Source organism: Centroberyx affinis, unplaced genomic scaffold, assembly GCF_046629955.1.
Source record: "Centroberyx affinis isolate AG114_WGS23_722 - 3 ecotype Tasmania unplaced genomic scaffold, CSIRO-AGI_Caff_v1 ptg000358l_1, whole genome shotgun sequence".
NCBI classification, from domain to species: domain Eukaryota; kingdom Metazoa; phylum Chordata; class Actinopteri; order Beryciformes; family Berycidae; genus Centroberyx; species Centroberyx affinis.
Window position 1 is genome coordinate 522,259 of NW_027279029.1, and position 19,439 is coordinate 541,697.

A 19,439-nucleotide genomic window follows, 5' to 3' on the forward strand; every position below is an offset into this window, starting at 1 on the left:
ATTAGACAAAAAGCTGTGTGAGACTTTTTTTTTTTAATGAATCTACGTTCACACTTCCCCTCAAGCTCAGCATTAAAGATAAGGGGCATTTGCCTGGATGTTTGGAGTTTGATATAAAATAGTAAGGGAGGAAAAGAGTATTAAAATGACCTCTTAAATCCTTCCAGCAGCTATAGTGAAGGAAAGAGAGAAACATCTCTAAAAAAAAAAAAAAAAAAAGTCTTGTAAGTTCTGTATTATATCAATTGTATTTGACAGCTGCTGGGTAAAGTAAGACAAAATCTGATCTTTGCCCTGACTATAATTTGTTCCATTTTAATTCAGGTCTGTCAAATGAGAAAATGAAAAAAAAAAGTCCCAAAGAGTAGCAATTACAGCCAAGGAGAGAAGGGATTTGTGTGCTCTTCCAGAATTTCAAAGACACTGAATACTATAACTCCACTTTGGTGTCCTAACAGTAGCTCCAGCTGTCTGAAAGTAAGAAAAGCAAGTCCGTGTAAAGTGGGCATCAAACACTGATCATGAAAATGCGTGTGCCAATAAAGACGCGTGTACTGTAATTAAAGCAATATTCCACTTAGTTCCACTTCGGACTTTTACTTCCCATTCATTTGAATGAGGCCACGAAAATAGCCTGAAAACTTACATTTAACACGTTCGTGAACAGATTCAACAACAGATCCCGCTACTGTGATTTTGAATTGACTGTTGGCCCAACGTTTTAGAACATAATTTTCCCAAAATAGCATTTTTATTGATAGAAGAGAACATAGCGGAGGGATACCATTTAGGAGAGATAGTTCCTAGTTTGGGAGACCGGATCTAGTTTTATTTTTAGCGTAAACCAAGAATAGAGATGCAAAATGACGACGGACCAATGACTTCTTTATTGTCTTAAAAGCGGGATCTGTTGTTGAATCTGTCCTCAAACATGTTAAATGTAAGTTTTCAGGCTATTTTTGTGGCCTCATTCAAACTCTTCAATCCCGTCCCAGCTGCATCCGATCTTGGCGAGTAGTTTATATATGTTTTCATGGCGGTCAAGTGCCAAATAACCCCCATGTTAAAACTAAGTGGAATATTGCTTTAGCTTTTAGCTATGAATTTAAGGTGCAACATGCATCAGAAGGACACCAAAGTAGTTTCGCCAACCAATTGGGAGTCGTGTCTACAGGTGGACATAATCCTGGCAAGGCATCCTACAAGTTGTGACCTACAATTTGTCTACACAGCAATGTCACTGCTTGTCACAGACGTGGACAGGGGACGAGGATAAGGGATGTGGCGGGTGGGAGGGAAACGGTGGCTAGATGACAGCTCAATAGCTTAATGTATCATTGGTGAGCCTGTAAATGATAGGAAAGATGTTTTTTTTTTTTTTTTTTTCTCATCCTCTCTCATAAGAGGCTCAGTCAAACCTTGTGGAGCTCGAAGAGAGTGTTAACCTTGCTGGAATCCCAAAGCTGATCCATATGGGTTGGACTGTCTCTGCACATTTGTCTAAAGCTGAACACAGCCCTCCTCTTATATCATGCCAACTGGCACTCTGGCACTCTCCTCCTCATCCATTATGTATATCTGAGTCTTGGTTGATTGTTGCCACCTCAGAGGCTTTAGACTACACTGTGGCAGAGGCCAGGCGGTCCGGCATGCAGATTCCTCCGCACTCCCACCGCAGAACCTGAGAGGACAGAGATGGATTGCTTTAATAGCCAGGCCAACACATCATTCATACATTTAGGCCAATTAGCTGAGACTGTTGAAGGGAGTGACTCTGTGGTGGGCTGCCACTACGAAGAAATCGATGTGGACCATATGTCTTTTGTAGAATTATCCCCTTTTATATGTTGCTGGGGTTATGAATTATTATTACTGAACAGGACAAATGAGAACAGAGCTGTCCTTTGCTGTCTTCATTATGATTTACTTCCCTTTTGGCTTCTGTGGGAAAAGGATAAAAACCTAAGTTGTGATGTTGTAGAGAATGATAATGAGATTCCTGGAGGCAGGCAGATTGGAAGCGGAAATCTTTTGTCAGATATGGCGAATATGAATAATTCAGCTAATGGGAAGCCATTGTGTGTTGCATGTCAAAGGTAGATAATAACAAATTGCTCATTTGATCTATATGATCCCACCGGAGATAGGCAAGAGGCATATATGCAGTGGCAAATTCTACATGACTTTGCACCATCTTCGTTCCATCTCCCAAATGTTTATGGTTCATCATTCATGACATTTAATTGGGGCATTCAGCCTGGATCATAAAGGTCACAAAGCAAAATTGATCTTAATTGGCTTGTAGTAATCAAAACGCTGTTATGTGCTAAATGAATGCTCTGATGTGGGCATTAAAACATTCATTAGCTTGAGAGAATGAAGGATAATTACCAAGGATGCAATTACCGTAGTGAGCACCAATGAAAGCACATTTAAACCACCATTCTAGTAAACACACAGCATTTGAAGGTTAGTGTGTTGAAAGTGATTGCAATGGACACTTACCTTGGCTTGGCCTTCTCAGGGTTTTGAAATCTTCTCCATCTGTCTGCATGAATAATCCCCCACACCCATCTATCTATCTATCTATCTATCTATCTATCTATCTATCTATCTATCTATCTATCTATCTATTTATTAGGGGTGGGACGATATTGAAATCAATATATCGCAATACAAAAATGTGATAATACGTATCGTGGGGCAGAAAAATAAATCACGATATCAGCTCCATTTTATTCTGCTGTAGTAATCACAAATGAGATGGCTTGCCCATCACAATTTCACAAGCTCTCCATCCAAATTATATTATTTGCACTTTGTAATGACATTTTCAAATTGTTGTTTACATTCTAGCAAGCCAATGCCATTGCTGGAAAGATTTGTGGATCAGAAATACACATAATTCTGCAGTCATAATTTGTTGTCACTGAACTTTTATTTACATCGTATCGTGGTTGTATTGAATCTATCTATCTATCTATCTATCTATCTATCTATCTATCTGTCTATCTATCTTTGGTTTGAAATTGACTTGAACTACCAGATTCAGCTTTAATTGACTCTGTGAAAGAGCGAAACACAACATGGAAGTTGACTTTGTGAACGGTTACAGAGGTGACGCTCTCCTATCCATCTCACAGCTTACATCACACAGCTGGTGAAAGGAATCTCAATACTGACACTGAGAAAATGTCACAGACCCCAAAAAAGTTTCTATCATCACCAAGTTGAGTGAATAGTATTCCCTTAGGAGGGCAGAGTCGAGTGTGGCCTATCATTTTGGTGCCGCTCACCCCTTTATTTCTGATAAGTCAGAGTGTTTGAAGTGTTATGCCCTTAAGCAAAGAAAAGAGCTTCCATTGAAATAGACACTTGCCTCCTCGAGCTTCTCGCTGGAAGTAAAGCCCCGAGTTTGTTCTCTCAAGTGTTTTGTTTACTTTTCACGCTGAAAAGTAAACAAAACACTCTGACCAATTCTCTTTCTGCTTGAGACCAAATGCAGAAAGGGTCTCATGGCCACAGCTGTGTCTGATGTCTTCCCTCAGAGACTAATGGGCTTTTAAGTGCAGTGTGTTACCTTCAGCTGAATTTCACTGAAATGTGAATCTACCATTATGGCACTATACACTCGGCTGTTACCGCTAATGTGAAGAGGTGCCTCTGCATATACTACACTAAACACTGTGCTACACTGCACTCGCACAGTATAATTTGTCGTATTTAAACTGCATTGGAAGTTTGTCTTTTAGATGTATTGCTGACGACAGTGTAAAAGCCCACCAAAAGATGCTTAGATCCTGGGTTTTACAGGAGCTTAATCATCATTTTGTATTATACTGCAATAACTATCCATCTTTACAAGACATTTAATCAAGCATTGAGTATTCAAATCTTTTTTTCTTAAAACAAAAGAAAAAAAATTGCCAATGGGATGCAATAATTTCACTTGTTTCCATTACAAAACAACTTATTTCAAGAAGTGTCATTTTCTTGATACTAGTGGAATGATCTGCTTTATTTTGTCGTGTGTTAATGTATTGTTTGACACTTCTTTCTAGAAAATTACTGAAATAAGCAAAACTGCATTGGAAACTATTTGAATTATCTCACCGCACAGGCAGAATCTTTCACTTTGTTTTAAGAAAAATACGATTTTAAGACTTGATATGAACCAAATGACTTGTAAATTTCTTGCAGTGTAGAATCAAACCTATCTATAAAAATAAAATAAATATTCAGTCTCATTATTCACCACATCAAGGGGGATTGTCGCGTAGCTGCCGGGTGAAATTCTTCCTTCTTCCCTTCCCTCCTTCAAGCACTGAAAATGAGTCCAATTTGAGTAGCATCTGCTCTGTGGGATCTCTGCAAGCGCAGGCAGGAACAATGGCCCTCTGGAACAAGGCCCTTTCCTTCTCTTAATTGCAGCCACATGTGTGGTGGGAAAGAGCCCCCTGCCTGCACCAGTAGCCCTGGAACACGGCCAGAATCGCCCACACAGTCACTGAGCAAGCACAGCCAGCAGCAAACACAGTCTAATTGCAAAGAGTGGAGCCCCTGGCTTGAGAGAGTAGGGGTGCGCCAGGACTGTGTGTTGTAGCTGAAGGACAGCTACTGCTCTCACTACACATTCCAGGACGGGCTCAAAATGGCTGCAGGCCCTGCAAAAACGGCCACATCGGGAAGCTCAACATCACGGCTATGACATATTTTGGCTGAACCACGAAGAGCCGTCGGCCTGTGTCCAAGGCTAATGGATAGATGTAAAATGTCCTTTTCTATCTGGACTGTCAGGATGCACGTACGTCATATTTTTGGATTAGAAACATCAGTTAACATCTGTCTGCTGCTCGGTGAAGTGCAGAAGTGAATGCCATGTGATAAGTACACATCCAGATTCCCTGCTTCTGGTCTTTAACTGTGAGGACAGCTAGCTATCAACCAGTCTGCCAGCTATTCTCATGCATCCTGGAATAGTACATCATGCTGTAATAAAGCATTACACAGCAGTCTCACAGGTTAAAAATGGATCTTGGACATGGAACATCTGGATAACTTTTACCAATATTGACCTAGACTGCAAAGTCTGGATATGTCAGACAATAGTTCTCCTGGGCAACCTCAGAATAGCCCTCTACTGACATGGTCTATGGTGCGAAGGAGTGCCAGGGAAACAAGGCAAACATTATTTTGCATCAATGGGCAGTAGCGAGACTATCCCCTGTCCGGGGGGGTAGCTGGGGTGTCAGTTTTACTGATTTGAGACAGCCTTGGTAAGGCCTCCATCAGAGGAGATGTACTGCGCATTAAGCTGCCATGCTGCAAGGCTGTAGCACACACAAGGTCAGGGTGCAGATTTATGCTGCCTTCTAAGCAGAATGAACAGCACAGGAGCTATCTAGGGTTTGGGGGAAATGAACCTTTTCATCACATTGATTTCCTAAAGCACCTGGAAAAGAGCTTTGTCAGCCGTTGGCATTTGGGTCTGATTGTGACGGATCTGCCCACAATCTGGGCCTGTAGCCTGGATTGGATTCTAGTGGTATAGTTCCCTGGCCATATGCTGTTTGAGTAATAGATAACACTTGTCTTTGGGTTATTCAAACCTTTATACATCTCATCCTATCAATCTGTCTTTGGCCCATGTGCTGTGTAACACTGGTAGCTATCTAGCAAAATCAAACAAAAATGCATCTTTCTATTCCATCTTAGTCTATAAGTATGATTTTCAGTCACTACTTGGATTCATATCTGCATCAGTATTTGAGCAACAAATATATGGATATGATTTAGCTCTATTTGGATTTGATGCTATGCTGTACAACAGATAGAGAAAATGAATTGTATTGGTGCTGTGAAACATTCTCCATTTCACTTTAAATTATCTGTGCTTTATATAGTCTCTGCTTTGGTATTTAACCAGAAGATCTCAATATTCCCTTAACAAATCCTTCCGTCGATACAGTCAGAATGTTTAGCAGCGTCTTGGAGGTGTTTGTGCTCCAGGAACAGGGGGTAAGAAGTATAAAAGCCGCGCTCTGCCCTGTTTCTCCCCCTCTTTTTCTCTGTGTGCTGGAGAGATAGAGGGATATGGACCAGGGGAAGTGTGTCATCTTGTCCAAAGCTTTGATCCTCCCAGTCTCCACTCCATATCTTTTGAGTTCCTGTACGGTGTTTGCTTAGACCCCATCACCTCTCCAATGCATCCATCCACCAAAGGTTTGCTGTTCTCTGCCAGAGCCTCTGGGCATTTCCAAGCTCTGTAGTGAGAATACTTAACTACAAAGAACATCCAGGCAGCTTTGTTTCAGGATGCGGCTTGCAACAGTAAGACTATCAAATGTTTGTATTAAGCCCCATAGCACATAATAAGCTGGTTCTCTGATGGCACAGCTTGTTATGAAATTTTAATTCTAGCTTGAAAGATTGTTTTTATTTGCTCCATTCTTTATTCTTGGGTAATAAAGAGTCTCTAATAAGAAACTTCTTAGGGCCATCAATATCTTTAAAGCCCATCATTTTTTTGTTTATGTGATTATGTGATAATGATCATCAAATGATATGGTGTAATTGAAGCTGAAGAAAAGCGTTGTTGATAATGACCTATGTCTGTCTGAATCTAATAACCATTTCAGCCAATCTAATTTAATTGTGTTTCACATGTCTGCTGTGCATGTTTATCACTAAAATCAGATGTGAATGGTGCCAGTGATTAATGATTTTCATAGAGATGTCTTTAGTGTCTTTATCTGATGGGGCACCACTTTACATTGACCACGCTGATTAAACCCTAATCAAGACCTATTTCTGCCGCACTTTGCCAGATTTGCCCTGTGTAATAGAATCCAATAGAGTTCAAATTACTTCAGATGAAAGAGTGTCCAGGGAGAGAGCCGGCCGAGCCTATGGGGAGTACGGATTAAGAATGTGTAATTTATTCAATGAAGAGCACTTTTCTTCTCTCCCCCTGTGGTTGGCCGCTTGTAGGAGCAGGTGATTCTGAATTTGAAATTGTATAAGAGATGACAGGTTCGAGATGAACTTTTTCAGCGTAGCTGCACGGCTCTCCTAGGTTTGTAGGAGTCTGGTCACACCTGAGTGAACATTTCAGTGGGGAAAGTGTCCAAGATCTTAAGAAATCACAGAAAGGTTTTAACATGAGTTGGGTATTCAGAAATGGACAGGTAGGGCATCTGCTGCTTATAGTATTATTATTATTATTATTATTATTGGTAGTAGTAGTAGTACTAGTAATAGTAATAGTAGTAGTACTAGTAGTAATAATAGTAACAGTAGTAGTAGTAGTAGTTGCAGCAGTAGTAGTAATAGTACTTGTAGTAATAATAGCCTAGTAATAGTAGTAGTAGTAGTAGTAGTAATAGTCCTAGTAGTAATAGTAGCCTAGTAGTAGTAGTAGTAGTAGTACTAGTAGTAGTGGTAATAGTAGTAGTAGTAATAGTAGTAGTAGTAGTAATAGTAGTAGTAATAATAGTAATAGTAGTAGTAGTAGTAGTTGACAAAATTTAGTGGACAAAATGCACTTATTGTAAGGCGCTTAGGACAAAAGCGTCTGCTAAACGATGTAATGTAATGTAGTAGTAATAATAGTAGTAGTAGTTCTTTACTATTAGTATTGTTGTTGTTGTTGATTTACCTTTAGTCCTCCACACTCCAGTGCTATGTTAGTACTATTGTTGTCATTTCCATTTTTCACCGTAACTATAGACTAAGTGGTTCAGTTCAGGGTCAGGCTGAGGTTTTGATACAGGTATTCAGAGTCAGGAATGAAGCAGACAGCGCTAGTTTCTGTATGTGTTAAAGTGAATGCAAATCAATAGCTGCAATGTAAGTGATTGCCTAAATAAATATTGTAATCTAGGACTATAAGCTTATTCTACTGTTGCGCTCGAATGCATTCTGTTGATGCGTTCTAAGTCACTGTGGATAAGAGCGTCAGGCGAGAATGAAAATGTAATGTAAATGTAAATATTCCAAGCCATTTGCTACAGCATATGTTCGCAGCGCTAGACAACTATTTGAAATCATCACAGCGCAGCAGTTCATGTTCTCATACAGGTCATCTGAAAAACAAATGGTATTTTTAGGAGTCCATTTCTCAAAATGTACTGTGAGTATTTTTTTTTTGTTTGTTTCATTTGCAGTCGAATGTAACGGCAAAACTGCCACCCACTGACATGGCGTTAATATCACCAGCCATGAACTCGGCTGTAATGAGATCAGTGCAAAAAAACGTCCATCTTAACAAGTCATTTATTCTCTTATTCTCATATTCAAATCTTATTTTTCTTCAAACAAAAATTCATGGAGTGAGATAACTCCACTCGTTTCCAATGCAGTTTCACTTGTTTCAGTGGTTTTCTAGAAATGAGTGTCAATATGTCAGGCAGATCAATGCACTACTATGAATAAAATGACAAATTCTTGAAACAAGTTGATTTGCACTGGAAACAAAAGAAATTATCAAACACCACTGTTTTGATATGATTTTTTCGGACTGAATAATAGACTAAATAACTTCTTAAGACTGTGATCATGTGATTTTTGATCATGTGTTGAGGATGGTGTGCCCTTTGTGACTGTGTTTGTCCTCCTTCCTTCCCCAGCACTAAGGGACAACAGGATCGAGCTGGTGCGGGCCTCATGGCAGGAGCTCACCATCAGCATCAATGACGTCACCCTGTCAGACGAGGGCCAGTACACCTGCTCACTCTTCACCATGCCTGTCAAGACCACCAAGGCCTTTCTCACCGTTCTGGGTGAGTACATCCGTCTTGGCCCCGTCTCCACAGGCCAATTACTTGTGGCTAATTCTTCAAGTTCTGACAGCATTTACAGCTTAAACAATACCTTCACATTTTGGAATTTTAGTCTCTTGTTTTTCATCGCCAGTGCACTTGTCACAATATAGGAAAAGTGACCCTTGCCTACTGCAGTACAGGATAATAGATAATACTAGCTACAAGCTAGCAGTGTTGTCAAATCTCTTCCAAGAAAAATAGTTAATAGCTGCTCAGAGAGTCTCTAGTAAGTCATGTAATTTGCATATGAATGACAACACTGAGTTTATTTATATGCAAAGGGGGATTTTGAGAGAGAGGGAGACACCTAACTGCACTAACTAACTTGACACCAACTAAATCCCTATCAAAGATTGATGAAATTGTGGCCATATAATCACAAAGTACAGTGAAAGAACCTGTGTGTACACACATCTAAATATTTTTCCTGAGCTCACTGCTGCTGTGTTTGGGTTCACTTATTGGTTCTGGTGTTACACTGATGGAGAGGAAAGAGAGGGAGAGCTACTCGACAGGTCCTCTGTCATTGGCTCTCTCCGGCCCCCAGTTGACAAGACAGTGGCTGTCCAGCAGCCTGAACTGAACCATCCGGTCGATTCAGGCAGCAGTCATTCATTTGAACAATACTTTAAAGTGAACAAGCTGGATCAGTTGCCAAAGGAACTGAATCAAAACATCGAATTGGGTAGAGTCTGTGGTTGGACTGCTCACTTGTAAACGAGCGTCCAGGGCAAAGAGAATTGCAATAACATCAATGCTGTCTGACTACAAAAAATTGGCTTAATCAACCAGCTTGTTCATTCATTCATTGTTGTCATTACATGACACCCAAACAACATGGCGCAAGTGCTATACCGTACATTTAGTTCAGTCCATTAAGCAGTTCAGTTGCTAATGTATGGGTTAGTAGCTCAGGTGCTGAGTCAACATCTTTTGTTCAGACTGAACGAGTCGTACCAGACTGTGCAAACTGTTCAGGTGGGTAGGCAGTGCCACGTTTTGGTCCGAGGCATGTGCCGTGTGGGCGCGGCGTCCCAGGTTAAGATCCGGCTCAGGACTTTTGTGGCGTCTCATCCCCCTCTCTCTCCCAATCTTTCCTGTCTCATTGTACTTTGAACTGTCAACTAAAAAGGCAAAAATTAAAAACAAATATTTCTTAAAAAGACTACAAGTGATTTGTTTGTTCAGTTCGTTCAGTGGTTCCAACATTAAAGGAATAGTTCACCCAAAAGTGAAAATTCTGTCATCATCTACTCACCCTCATGCCAGTTGAAACACAGGTGAAGTTTGTCCATATAACACACAGGGAGGTTGCCAGCACAACTCCATAGCAGCCTTTTCCAAAACAACTGAAGTCAATGGGGACCAGTTCTTCAGAGTTCCAAAAAGACCTACAGTATATTTACACCCTAATTTAGTGCAAATCTTAACTACAGCTGATTGATTTGCAACAAATCATGGGGTATAGGTCTTTCTATTCACAGTGTGATTGTTTGGCTGTTTTTGTTTTGGAACTCTAAAGAACAGGTCCCCATTGACTTCAGTTGTTTTGGAGAGAGGCTGCTACGAAGTTGTGCTGGCAACCTCCCTGTGTGTTATATGGACTAACAAATTTCACCTGTGTTTCATTTGGCATGAGGGTGAGTAGATGATGACAGAATTTTCATTTTTGGGTGAACTATTCCTTTAACTTCCAACATTAGCTAAAGAAAGCCCTTTGTTACTGCTTGTTTAGAGCTCTGCAGTGCACAGCAATAGTCTTTTGCTTAAACATTAAGGACATTTTTTAACATGTCTAATATGTCTTTTGGCATGTCTAACGCTGTGCTAATGTAACAGATTTACACTTACTGTGATGATGCTCAGCCATCCTCTGCAGCAGAATGTTTTATTTTCAGATCCTAGAGCAGCTCCGTCAAGACAGACAGAACTAGCCAGAGTAATCCCCTTCCAAATAAGTGTCAAATTTGTCACTTTTCATGTCTTAGCTGTGATGCCTTGAGGAATAGGTGTGCAATAGCTATGGACTAAAATGTACTTTGTCATTTTGGGAAAAAAAAAAAAAACAATTATTTAATACAGACCCTTACAATTACTCCCTAATTTAATTTGGAACTGTATTACACAACAACGTTTTAAAAGTTTTTCTGGCTGTCTGGACACAGGTCAAGCCAAGTTGATTTTGTTAGTGAGCGAGGAAGCAGGCAAGAGTATCTGATTACTATATTACTACTATATTACTATATTGACTACAAAAAATACTGATCAATGATATTTTAGCAACCCTCACAATGAACTAGATGCATATGATTGTCTGCCACCTATACAACATAATGAATTCCATAATAGCTGATTATTCCACATGCAGTGAACAATGGAACAAACACGATGTGCTGAAGGTCGAGCTAGTTAGTTAGCTATACATCCAAAAAGTCATGAAAATAGTCATGGATTTTTTTTTTAATTTATTTATTTATTTTTTACATTTGAACATAGGCTGTGCTCAAAATGTGTAGGAGCCCTGATTACGATTCTTGACATTGCCAAGCTACCTCAGAATCAAACAAACGACAAACATACTAGATTCCTTGTTAGCTACATATACCTACATATCTTTTTGGTTTTCCTCATGGTGCCACAAAATGCATGGTACAACAGACAACTATACTGTATGTCACCAAACCATGCCTTGATTAGCTTTGTCCATACTGACTTCGTCATTCGGTTTGTTTTATTTCTGTGTACCGCAGGAGTGCCAGAGCGACCTGAGATCACAGGATTCACCAAGCCTGCCATGGAGGGAGACATGATCACCCTTACCTGCACTACATCTGGGAGCAAACCCGCCGCCAACATCCGGTGGTTCAGGAACGACAAGGAGGTCCAAGGTAAGCATGTGGTTTGGATTTCACAGAGTATGGAGTAATGTATCCTCACTTACCACTTCTACCCTCCTGGAAACATCATTACTTTCAAGTCACACTCTGTTGCCGCATTCCTTTGTAGTCACGTTCATGCATTGTCTCCCCTGGCCGGGGTTTAGCTGTGCCATGATCTGCCTGGCTCACCGCCAGCATTTCCGCTGTCTTTGGAGCCCGGCCAACTGTGGCTGGACTGTGGCTGACCCAGTCACATTTCACTACCTGGCCAAAGCTGTGACATATAGGATTGTCTATTATTGATTCTAAATATAATGTTTAGTGTATATCGCCAAACGGCTTTCGCATAGCATTCTGTTTTCAGCATTAGTGGCTCTAAATTATTAAACCCTGATGTTCTCAGCTGACTAATCAGTAGAAATGCAAATTAACCACACCATACCAGAGGTGATTATCAAATCCAAGAATGCCACATCAATACTCGTGTCCTTGTGGAGAACATTCTTCCCGAGTTGTCTTGGAGAGAATGAACTTGTGTGCTTGGCGTCGCGTGATCAATTAAGGCGCACAGGTGTTCGTTTTCCCAGCTGTTTCATCCGGTTCTATACTATGGACTGTAGCGCACTTTGGGTGTGATGCGTTCTCACAATGAATCTCTGGGCTTCCATCATTCTTGACAGCCGAGTAACCGTCCAATATCCTGTATCCTCAGTGGGCAAGTGAACTCCATCCTCAGTGTTTTTGGAATCGTATTTCGGCACGTCAAACACATCATGGAGGACACAAAAACGTCCAAGAATGCATACTGAGAAAGACCCCATAGCTATACTGATGGAGACAAGGCATTAGGAAGCAGATGGTGAAGTATAATGGGCGCTGAACACATTAAACCACCGGAAGTGCTAGCACACATATCCCAACAGTTTTCTGTGGTTTCATAAGCAATAAGCCTTACAAGCATTTGCTTACTTGGGTTATTGTCTAAAGCTCTGCACCTCAAATTTTTATAGCCTCTATCTCCTTCTTATTCTTGCATAAAAAACAAACAAACATAAAAACATAAAACATACAAATAAAATGTAGGAAAAAAATGTTTTTCCTCAATTCGATGGCAAAGCTAAGCTGTGTGCATCTCTTTAATGTAATCGACTCTGCCGAGGAGACTCAGTGTGACAGTTGCTATTTATTGAAGATTTGCACCAGAGAGCTTTTTCTTGGTGGTTCTGTCTGTGTCTGCCCAACATGGCATTATGATTGATGGGAGAGGAGCCGGGATATGAAGTTTTCTTGTTGAAATGACATGCACGTAGATTCCTGAAAGGCCAGTAGTGAGCTGGCACACAGCATCACAACCAGGCTTGCTGTCCATCTCTAGAGGCACTGAGAATGATCTCTTTCTTGCTTGCTCTCTTCATGTCATGAGATCTATTTTAAAAAGAAGATGGTCTCCTCAAAACTAGACCAAATGCCAAACCTACAGAGTTCAGGGGGTTTCATCTGTTTTGTTGTTGCTCCAAGTCCTGTCTTCTGTGGTGGAAATAAGCAAGGAGCCACAAATTTAGCCTATAAATTAAAATTTCATACATTCATCCCATGTTCACATCAGCAGCTACGATATGACAAAAAAGCAGGAAGGAAAAATAAAACAAACGAACGATACCCTAAAATTAAATTTGACGTGCGTAAGAGCACTGCTATTGTTGCTGAGTTGCCTATCTCTCATAAGCGCAGAAGGTGTTAGGTAGATTAAAGATCACGGTCTGCCCCAAACCGGTGCCTTGTATACAAATGTGCTTTTGTTAGTTTTACTCATGTACAGTGGGTTTTATTAAGCCGCTTGGGCAAACAGACCTGGTGCGCTGCATCTCCAAGTCAAAGAGAGTCGAGGAACACAGGAGAGACTGGAGGGCTTTACTTAAAAACTTCATTTCCATGTCAAAGTGTCAAAGAAGAGGAATGTCAATCAGTGCTCCGGATCTAAGTCTTTTGTAGATACTGCACAAAAGCTTCCTTTAGTGAGCATGTGCTGGGAGCGGCATGCTTTGCCACTGGTACTTCCGTGGTAGATCACTGCCGCCAGTGTCTGCTGTCAGTCAAATCTATCCCCACAGGGGGAGCGGTCTACAAAGCTCTAAGACGACAGCAGGTGTAATAGCAAAAACATGTCATATTTATTTCATGCTCTGATGATTTGTTTTTCAACAATTTATATTAGACTCGCACAGCATTACAAAACTCAAAATGCAACTGTCATCCAATGTCAAATAATTTGTTTGCAGAGTATAGAGCCATACAAATTACTTGTGTCGCTGAATGACAGCTAAGCTTCAAATTGTAATCTATTGAGAAACAAAATCCACCCACTTCCATTTTCTTTGCATACATAAAGTATATATTCCTTTCACACAGTGACACATACACAAGGCTTCAACGCGATGACACCTTGTGTGTCAGAGTTAGGCAAGAAATAGACATTTTAAAAATTAATCTGTTGTTTTTCTTCACAAAGCACTTGTCCCAGTGTGCAGAGCAAGTTTCTGTGCTGACACTCAGTTAACCAAAAAACTGCATGTCAATTCAATGGGTACGGCTAGCTACAAGCTATCTTTTTATTTCAAAGCTAACAAATGCTACGCACCAGTTAAAATGAGCAATGCTAAGGCCTTGATCAAATAGGACACTATTTTGACGGGGGGGTTTTATCTCCTCCAAACTATGCACCTTGCATTTGCACGTGACATGTATTGGGGAGCTCCTTTGGGTTAGTTGACTATAGCAAATATATGCATTATGCAAATTAGCATTAGAAATTAGCATCTGACGACATCTAGCGACTTTGTGAGGACTCAACAGCTGCTTTCCTGTGGAAGAGAGTTGGCAACACTGCTCACAGCTGCGCTTTGCATTTAACATGAGAAACAAAAGCACTGTGATTACGACGTAGCAATGTTAAAGACACATGTTTAGGGTAGATCAAGGACTTTAATGGGACCTGGTTAGGAAAAATAACAGTAAAACTCAAAATCTCAAGGTATCCCTTTAAATCCAGCTGTGATGGTAGGCTGATAGAATAGCGGTAGGAATTTACAAACGTGGTTAAAATAAAAGAAGTAACTGGGGAATATCAGAGAATGGCTCACTTCACAGCAAGGTACTAGAATGTATTGGATTTTTTCCACACATTTATTGCCTTAGATGGTGGTTTAGAGCTGTTTTTATACATTGTACGCTAACTTCTCCACAACAAGCCCAGCTGTAGTGGAAAGTAGTCTGTTTACCCCTTTGGAACTTTTCCGAGCTGAAATACGATGTTAACAAAAAAGGAAGAAATAAACTTTTTAGGTCACTGAAGCACTCCCACTTAGTTATGGAAAGTCATTGAAAAGTCATGGAATTTTACAGAGGGCCACGGAGCCAACCTTGTAAAGATAAATGCATCGCCCACTCTTCACAAAACACAGAGGAAGAATGTACTTATTTTCTGCTGAACCGTTGTGAAAGAGTTTGATTGCAACAGAAAGACATCAAATTGAAAGTCTTCATTATGGTAAAATCATGTATGAAACTCAATCACATGGTCTTTATTTGATAATCAAACAGGTGTGAATGTATTTAGGCATTTTTAAATTGTTTCATTCAGCAATACACTAAGCAAAGAAATCACATTGCTATTCCCAAACACACTGGGTATTGATCTTGTGCTCCTTCATAACAGCAATAAAGTGCCTTTATGTAAATAGGAGCATGAGCTTTCTTCTGATTTCATTAGTCTGTGATCTCACATTTTCAGCTATTTCTAATAAAGTTAGCTGAGATCTAAAGTGACAACAGCAGTTGGAGGCCATTTGCTTGAAACTATGTCACCCTGGGTAAATTACCCAGCTGAGTTGTGGGCTGGGTTAGTGTAATTGGTTCAGATACATGCAAGCCTGCATTGGCGGTATCTTCTATAGTAGCTGAAAAAAACATTTTATGATATTAAGCGTTAAATTCATGTGTTGTGAAGAAGTGCTCTTTGCCACAAGGTTGAGACCAATTCCCTTAAGTAACACTGAAGCTAAAAGCAGCTCTCTGTGCCAGCACAGTTTTTGATTCACTCAAATTTATTCATATTAAATATCAAAGTACCATTTAGTGCAATCTAAACTGTAAAAGGTTTAAATTGTAATTGTCTCCGCTGGTGCTATTTCTTTTTTCAGCCTATCAGGGTTAGACTCAATTATAGATATCTGTTAACATGCATAAAGTAATGTGTTGTAATGTGTGAAAAAATTCAAGAATTGCATTATTCAGATTGGAAGATAATGAAATGGGTTTGCCACCACAGGCAGGAACTCAACCATGGATCCACCAGCAGAGCAGCTCTTGTTATTAGCATGTACCTTAGTTAGACCTACTGACCACCAATATAGCTACAAATGAAGCAAGCTTTTTCATTAAGGAAATCCCTAACCAGTGCTAAATGAGGCAAAACATTTTTTTCTTGAGAATGTAGCAAGTTTTCATACTTAAAGGGCAGTCAACAGTAAATTAATCGAGAAGTTACGCCAAAGAATGAAAAAAAGAAAAAGTTTCTCAAACATTTCAAGCTCTAATTATAGGTCAGCGGGCAATAGGCTGTAAATTGCATGGGGCAGGAGATTCTGCCATTAAAGGGACACAGTTTGACACTCCTGAAAATGTATTAAGCAACCATGAAAAATGCATGTGCTGTTAGAGAATGCTTCTAATGCCTTCATGCAATAAACAGAGGCTGATCTCGAGTCATTATGCACTTACTGCTCCCAATGAACATACAACATAATGACTGATGTGAAGGGAAGCGAACACTTAACTCACTCAAATACACTGACTGACCTCAGAGCATTTATTAAACTATTGTGGGCCTGTACTTACATTTCTGAAAAATGATATCCTTCAAGCGATAGATACACAAATTCTCACTATTGAGGCTCCTCGTTGGTACAATAGACATCAAGGCCGATGATTACAGGAATTTCACCCCCTAGTTGCCTGATTGTATATTTGCTTTTCACAAAAAAGCAATCCTTTTACTCCTCGGAGTTCTGGTTCAAAGAAGGTGCTCCTCCTCCTGGGCACATTCGCAGTCTTCCGAAAGCTGCCTCTGCATGCTCTCTGGCAATGCTAGCAGCCACCTTGAAACCGAGTGACATCTTCAATGTGGCAGTATTGATGCTGCAGGCAACATGAGGAATGAGAGGAAAAGCTGGAGAGGTTTGTGCTTGAAGCCGCAGAGGCACGTCCTATCTCCAGTCTGTATTTCTGGGCAAAGTGCAAGACCTTTGACTCTTCTGTTTCCAGATTGTTTGAAACAAAACGATGTGTGATACTCGAACAAATGTCCCCATTTGTGATGCATTCATTTATGAAAGTGTGATGCCTCGAAGGACAGCATGGTGGGGTTTATAACGGCAGCGCCTGATATTCTATATGCAGTAAACATTACAATTTCTTCTTCTTCTTCTTCTTCTTCTTCTTCATAGTAGTAGTAGTGGTAGTAGTAATAGTAATAGTAGTAGTAGTAGTAGTAGTAGTAGAAGAAGTAGTAGTAGTAGCAGTAGTAGTAGCAGTAGTAGTAGTAGTGGTGGTAGTAGAAGAAGTAGTAGTAGTAGCAGTAGTAGTAGCAGTAGTAGTAGTAGCAGTAGTAGTAGTAGTAGTAGTAGTAGTAGTAGTAGTAGAAGAAGTAGTATTAGCAGCAGTAGTAGTAGCAGTAGTAGTAGTAGTAGTAGTAGTAGTGGTAGTATTATTGAAGTAGTATATTAACATATTCTAAAAAAAAAAAATGCACTGGAATATTCCATAGTGTTACCCCATGTGCAAAACTTGCACTGAGCGTCCCAGCAGAATATTATTCTCCTTACACCTGACAAAATCAAAGAGGATCGGTGGAATGGAACAAATGGAACAAATCAGCCCAAAATTGGAGAGTGCACTCACCCAGCGCCTTCAGAAGTGTAATATACTTTAGTTAGTATTGTTAGCTGAACAATATAACTGTTGGTGATATGAGGTGCATTACAAGGTACTTTGGCATTCAATTATCCAAGTGATTGAATAGTTCATGTAGTGTGTGTGCGTGTATGTGTGTGTGTGTTTGTTAGCGGGAGAGTGGGAGTGAGTACATATGTATGTATTGATTGATTGGGGTTTGTATTGGACGTCAGAAAGTCCAGGAAGGGGAGGATGTGATTGGAGGTGGGAGGGTGGTTAAATAGAAACAGCGCTAGTGAAAAGTGCCTCTGTGTCTGTTGTCAGGTAATGCCTTTGTCCCTTTGTCTTCTGGTGCTGCGGGAGCCTTGTAGAAACCACAGCTGTTTCCAGAGAATAGTGCCGCTCCCGCACGAGGCTTTGACAGGAGATCAGCAGCAGAGCCGCGCCGCAAACTGCAAAACAATGCTTCCAATTTTAAGTGAAGGGGCAATCTCTCTAAATGGAGATGACATCACAGGACAAAAACAAAATACAAATCAAGCTCTGTAGCCGTGTAAAGGGTGAAAGTTTGAGCGTGAAACTGACTAAGACGAGGGAGAAGAAAGATTCACCACAGCACGGGTAGGTGTGGCTCGAGCTGTGGAAATCCACTCCACACTGCCAGGGGAGCGTACGCCTGTTTGTGTTGACTGGAATATTTGAGAGATGGTCCTCTAGGAGCAAACACACCCAACCAACCGAGTCAGGGCTCATACTGCTCTCCCCTCACTATTCTTTCTACTTTGACTTGACTTTCAAAGGCCAAGGCTTCTCTCCCTCAAAGGAGACACAGAGAAGCAAAAAAAATAAACAACATAGCAGCTGTCTATGTCAGAAAAATAACATCTTGAAATAAATTTGCATGTTTCTAAAGTTTTGCTTAATATACAAGCTGATTTCTGTTTATTTTCTGGGTTTCTTATTTTGAAAATAAATTTATACGCACAGAAAAATAAAGGTGCCAAAAATGGTGCTTCGGACTGATGCAGGAGTGAAGAACCATTTCTGGTTCCACAAAGAAACAGACCAAGGTTCTTTAAAGAGCCAATTCTGCACTCCTTTGCTTAGACACCTGCACTGTGTTTTTGTTTATCTCCTCTTGTATAGCCTCATTTGCAATTGCACAATATATATTATATATACTATAGAGGGGTTTGGTTATTTTCCACATTAATGCCATCACCCGCCATCCAATAACTAAGAATTAAGAGCCATATGATTAAGAACCATATATGGTTATTTGGGATATTAAATGGTTCTTGAAAGGTCCTTTGTGGAACCAGAAATGATTCTTCTATGGCATCACTCAGAAGGACCATTTTCGGTTCCAGTTCGCCCCTTTATTTTTCTGTGTGTGCATAAAGTGATGGCACGAAAGCCTAAACTGTCCTACAACAGTAGTGAATAATTCACCGGCGTATTGTACCTCTATTTAAATACTGCACCTTCTCTGGCTCTCTGCAGGCACTAAGGAGGTGAATGCCACGGGAAAATCCTTCACAGTGAGGAGTAGCCTCCAGTTCCAGGTGGACAGACGGGATGATGGAGTCGCCTACACCTGCAGCGTGGAGCATGTGTCCCTGTCCAACCCCTACATGACGACCGAGGTCCTAGAGGTCCACTGTGAGTGCAGTCATACACACGCCATAAAGCTGGATTAGGTGTGAGATTAGTATTGAGAAGAAATACTAGGATTGAGATTACATTTATGCCTGTGGGTTTTAGCTTTGCATTTGCTCAGGATTAG

The 19,439-nt window shown here is 40.4% G+C and overlaps 1 protein-coding gene across 1 annotated transcript in view; it reads left to right on the forward strand.

Moving 5' to 3' along the window:
- Positions 1-19,439, forward strand: part of cadm2b (cell adhesion molecule 2b) — a 138,421-nt gene that overhangs the window by 111,131 nt on the left and 7,851 nt on the right. Inside the window, exons 4-6 of the mRNA XM_071515522.1 lie at positions 8,628-8,780; positions 11,573-11,710; positions 19,157-19,315. Coding sequence (XP_071371623.1) covers positions 8,628-8,780; positions 11,573-11,710; positions 19,157-19,315 — 450 coding nt within the window. The remainder of the gene's footprint in view (positions 1-8,627; positions 8,781-11,572; positions 11,711-19,156; positions 19,316-19,439) is intronic.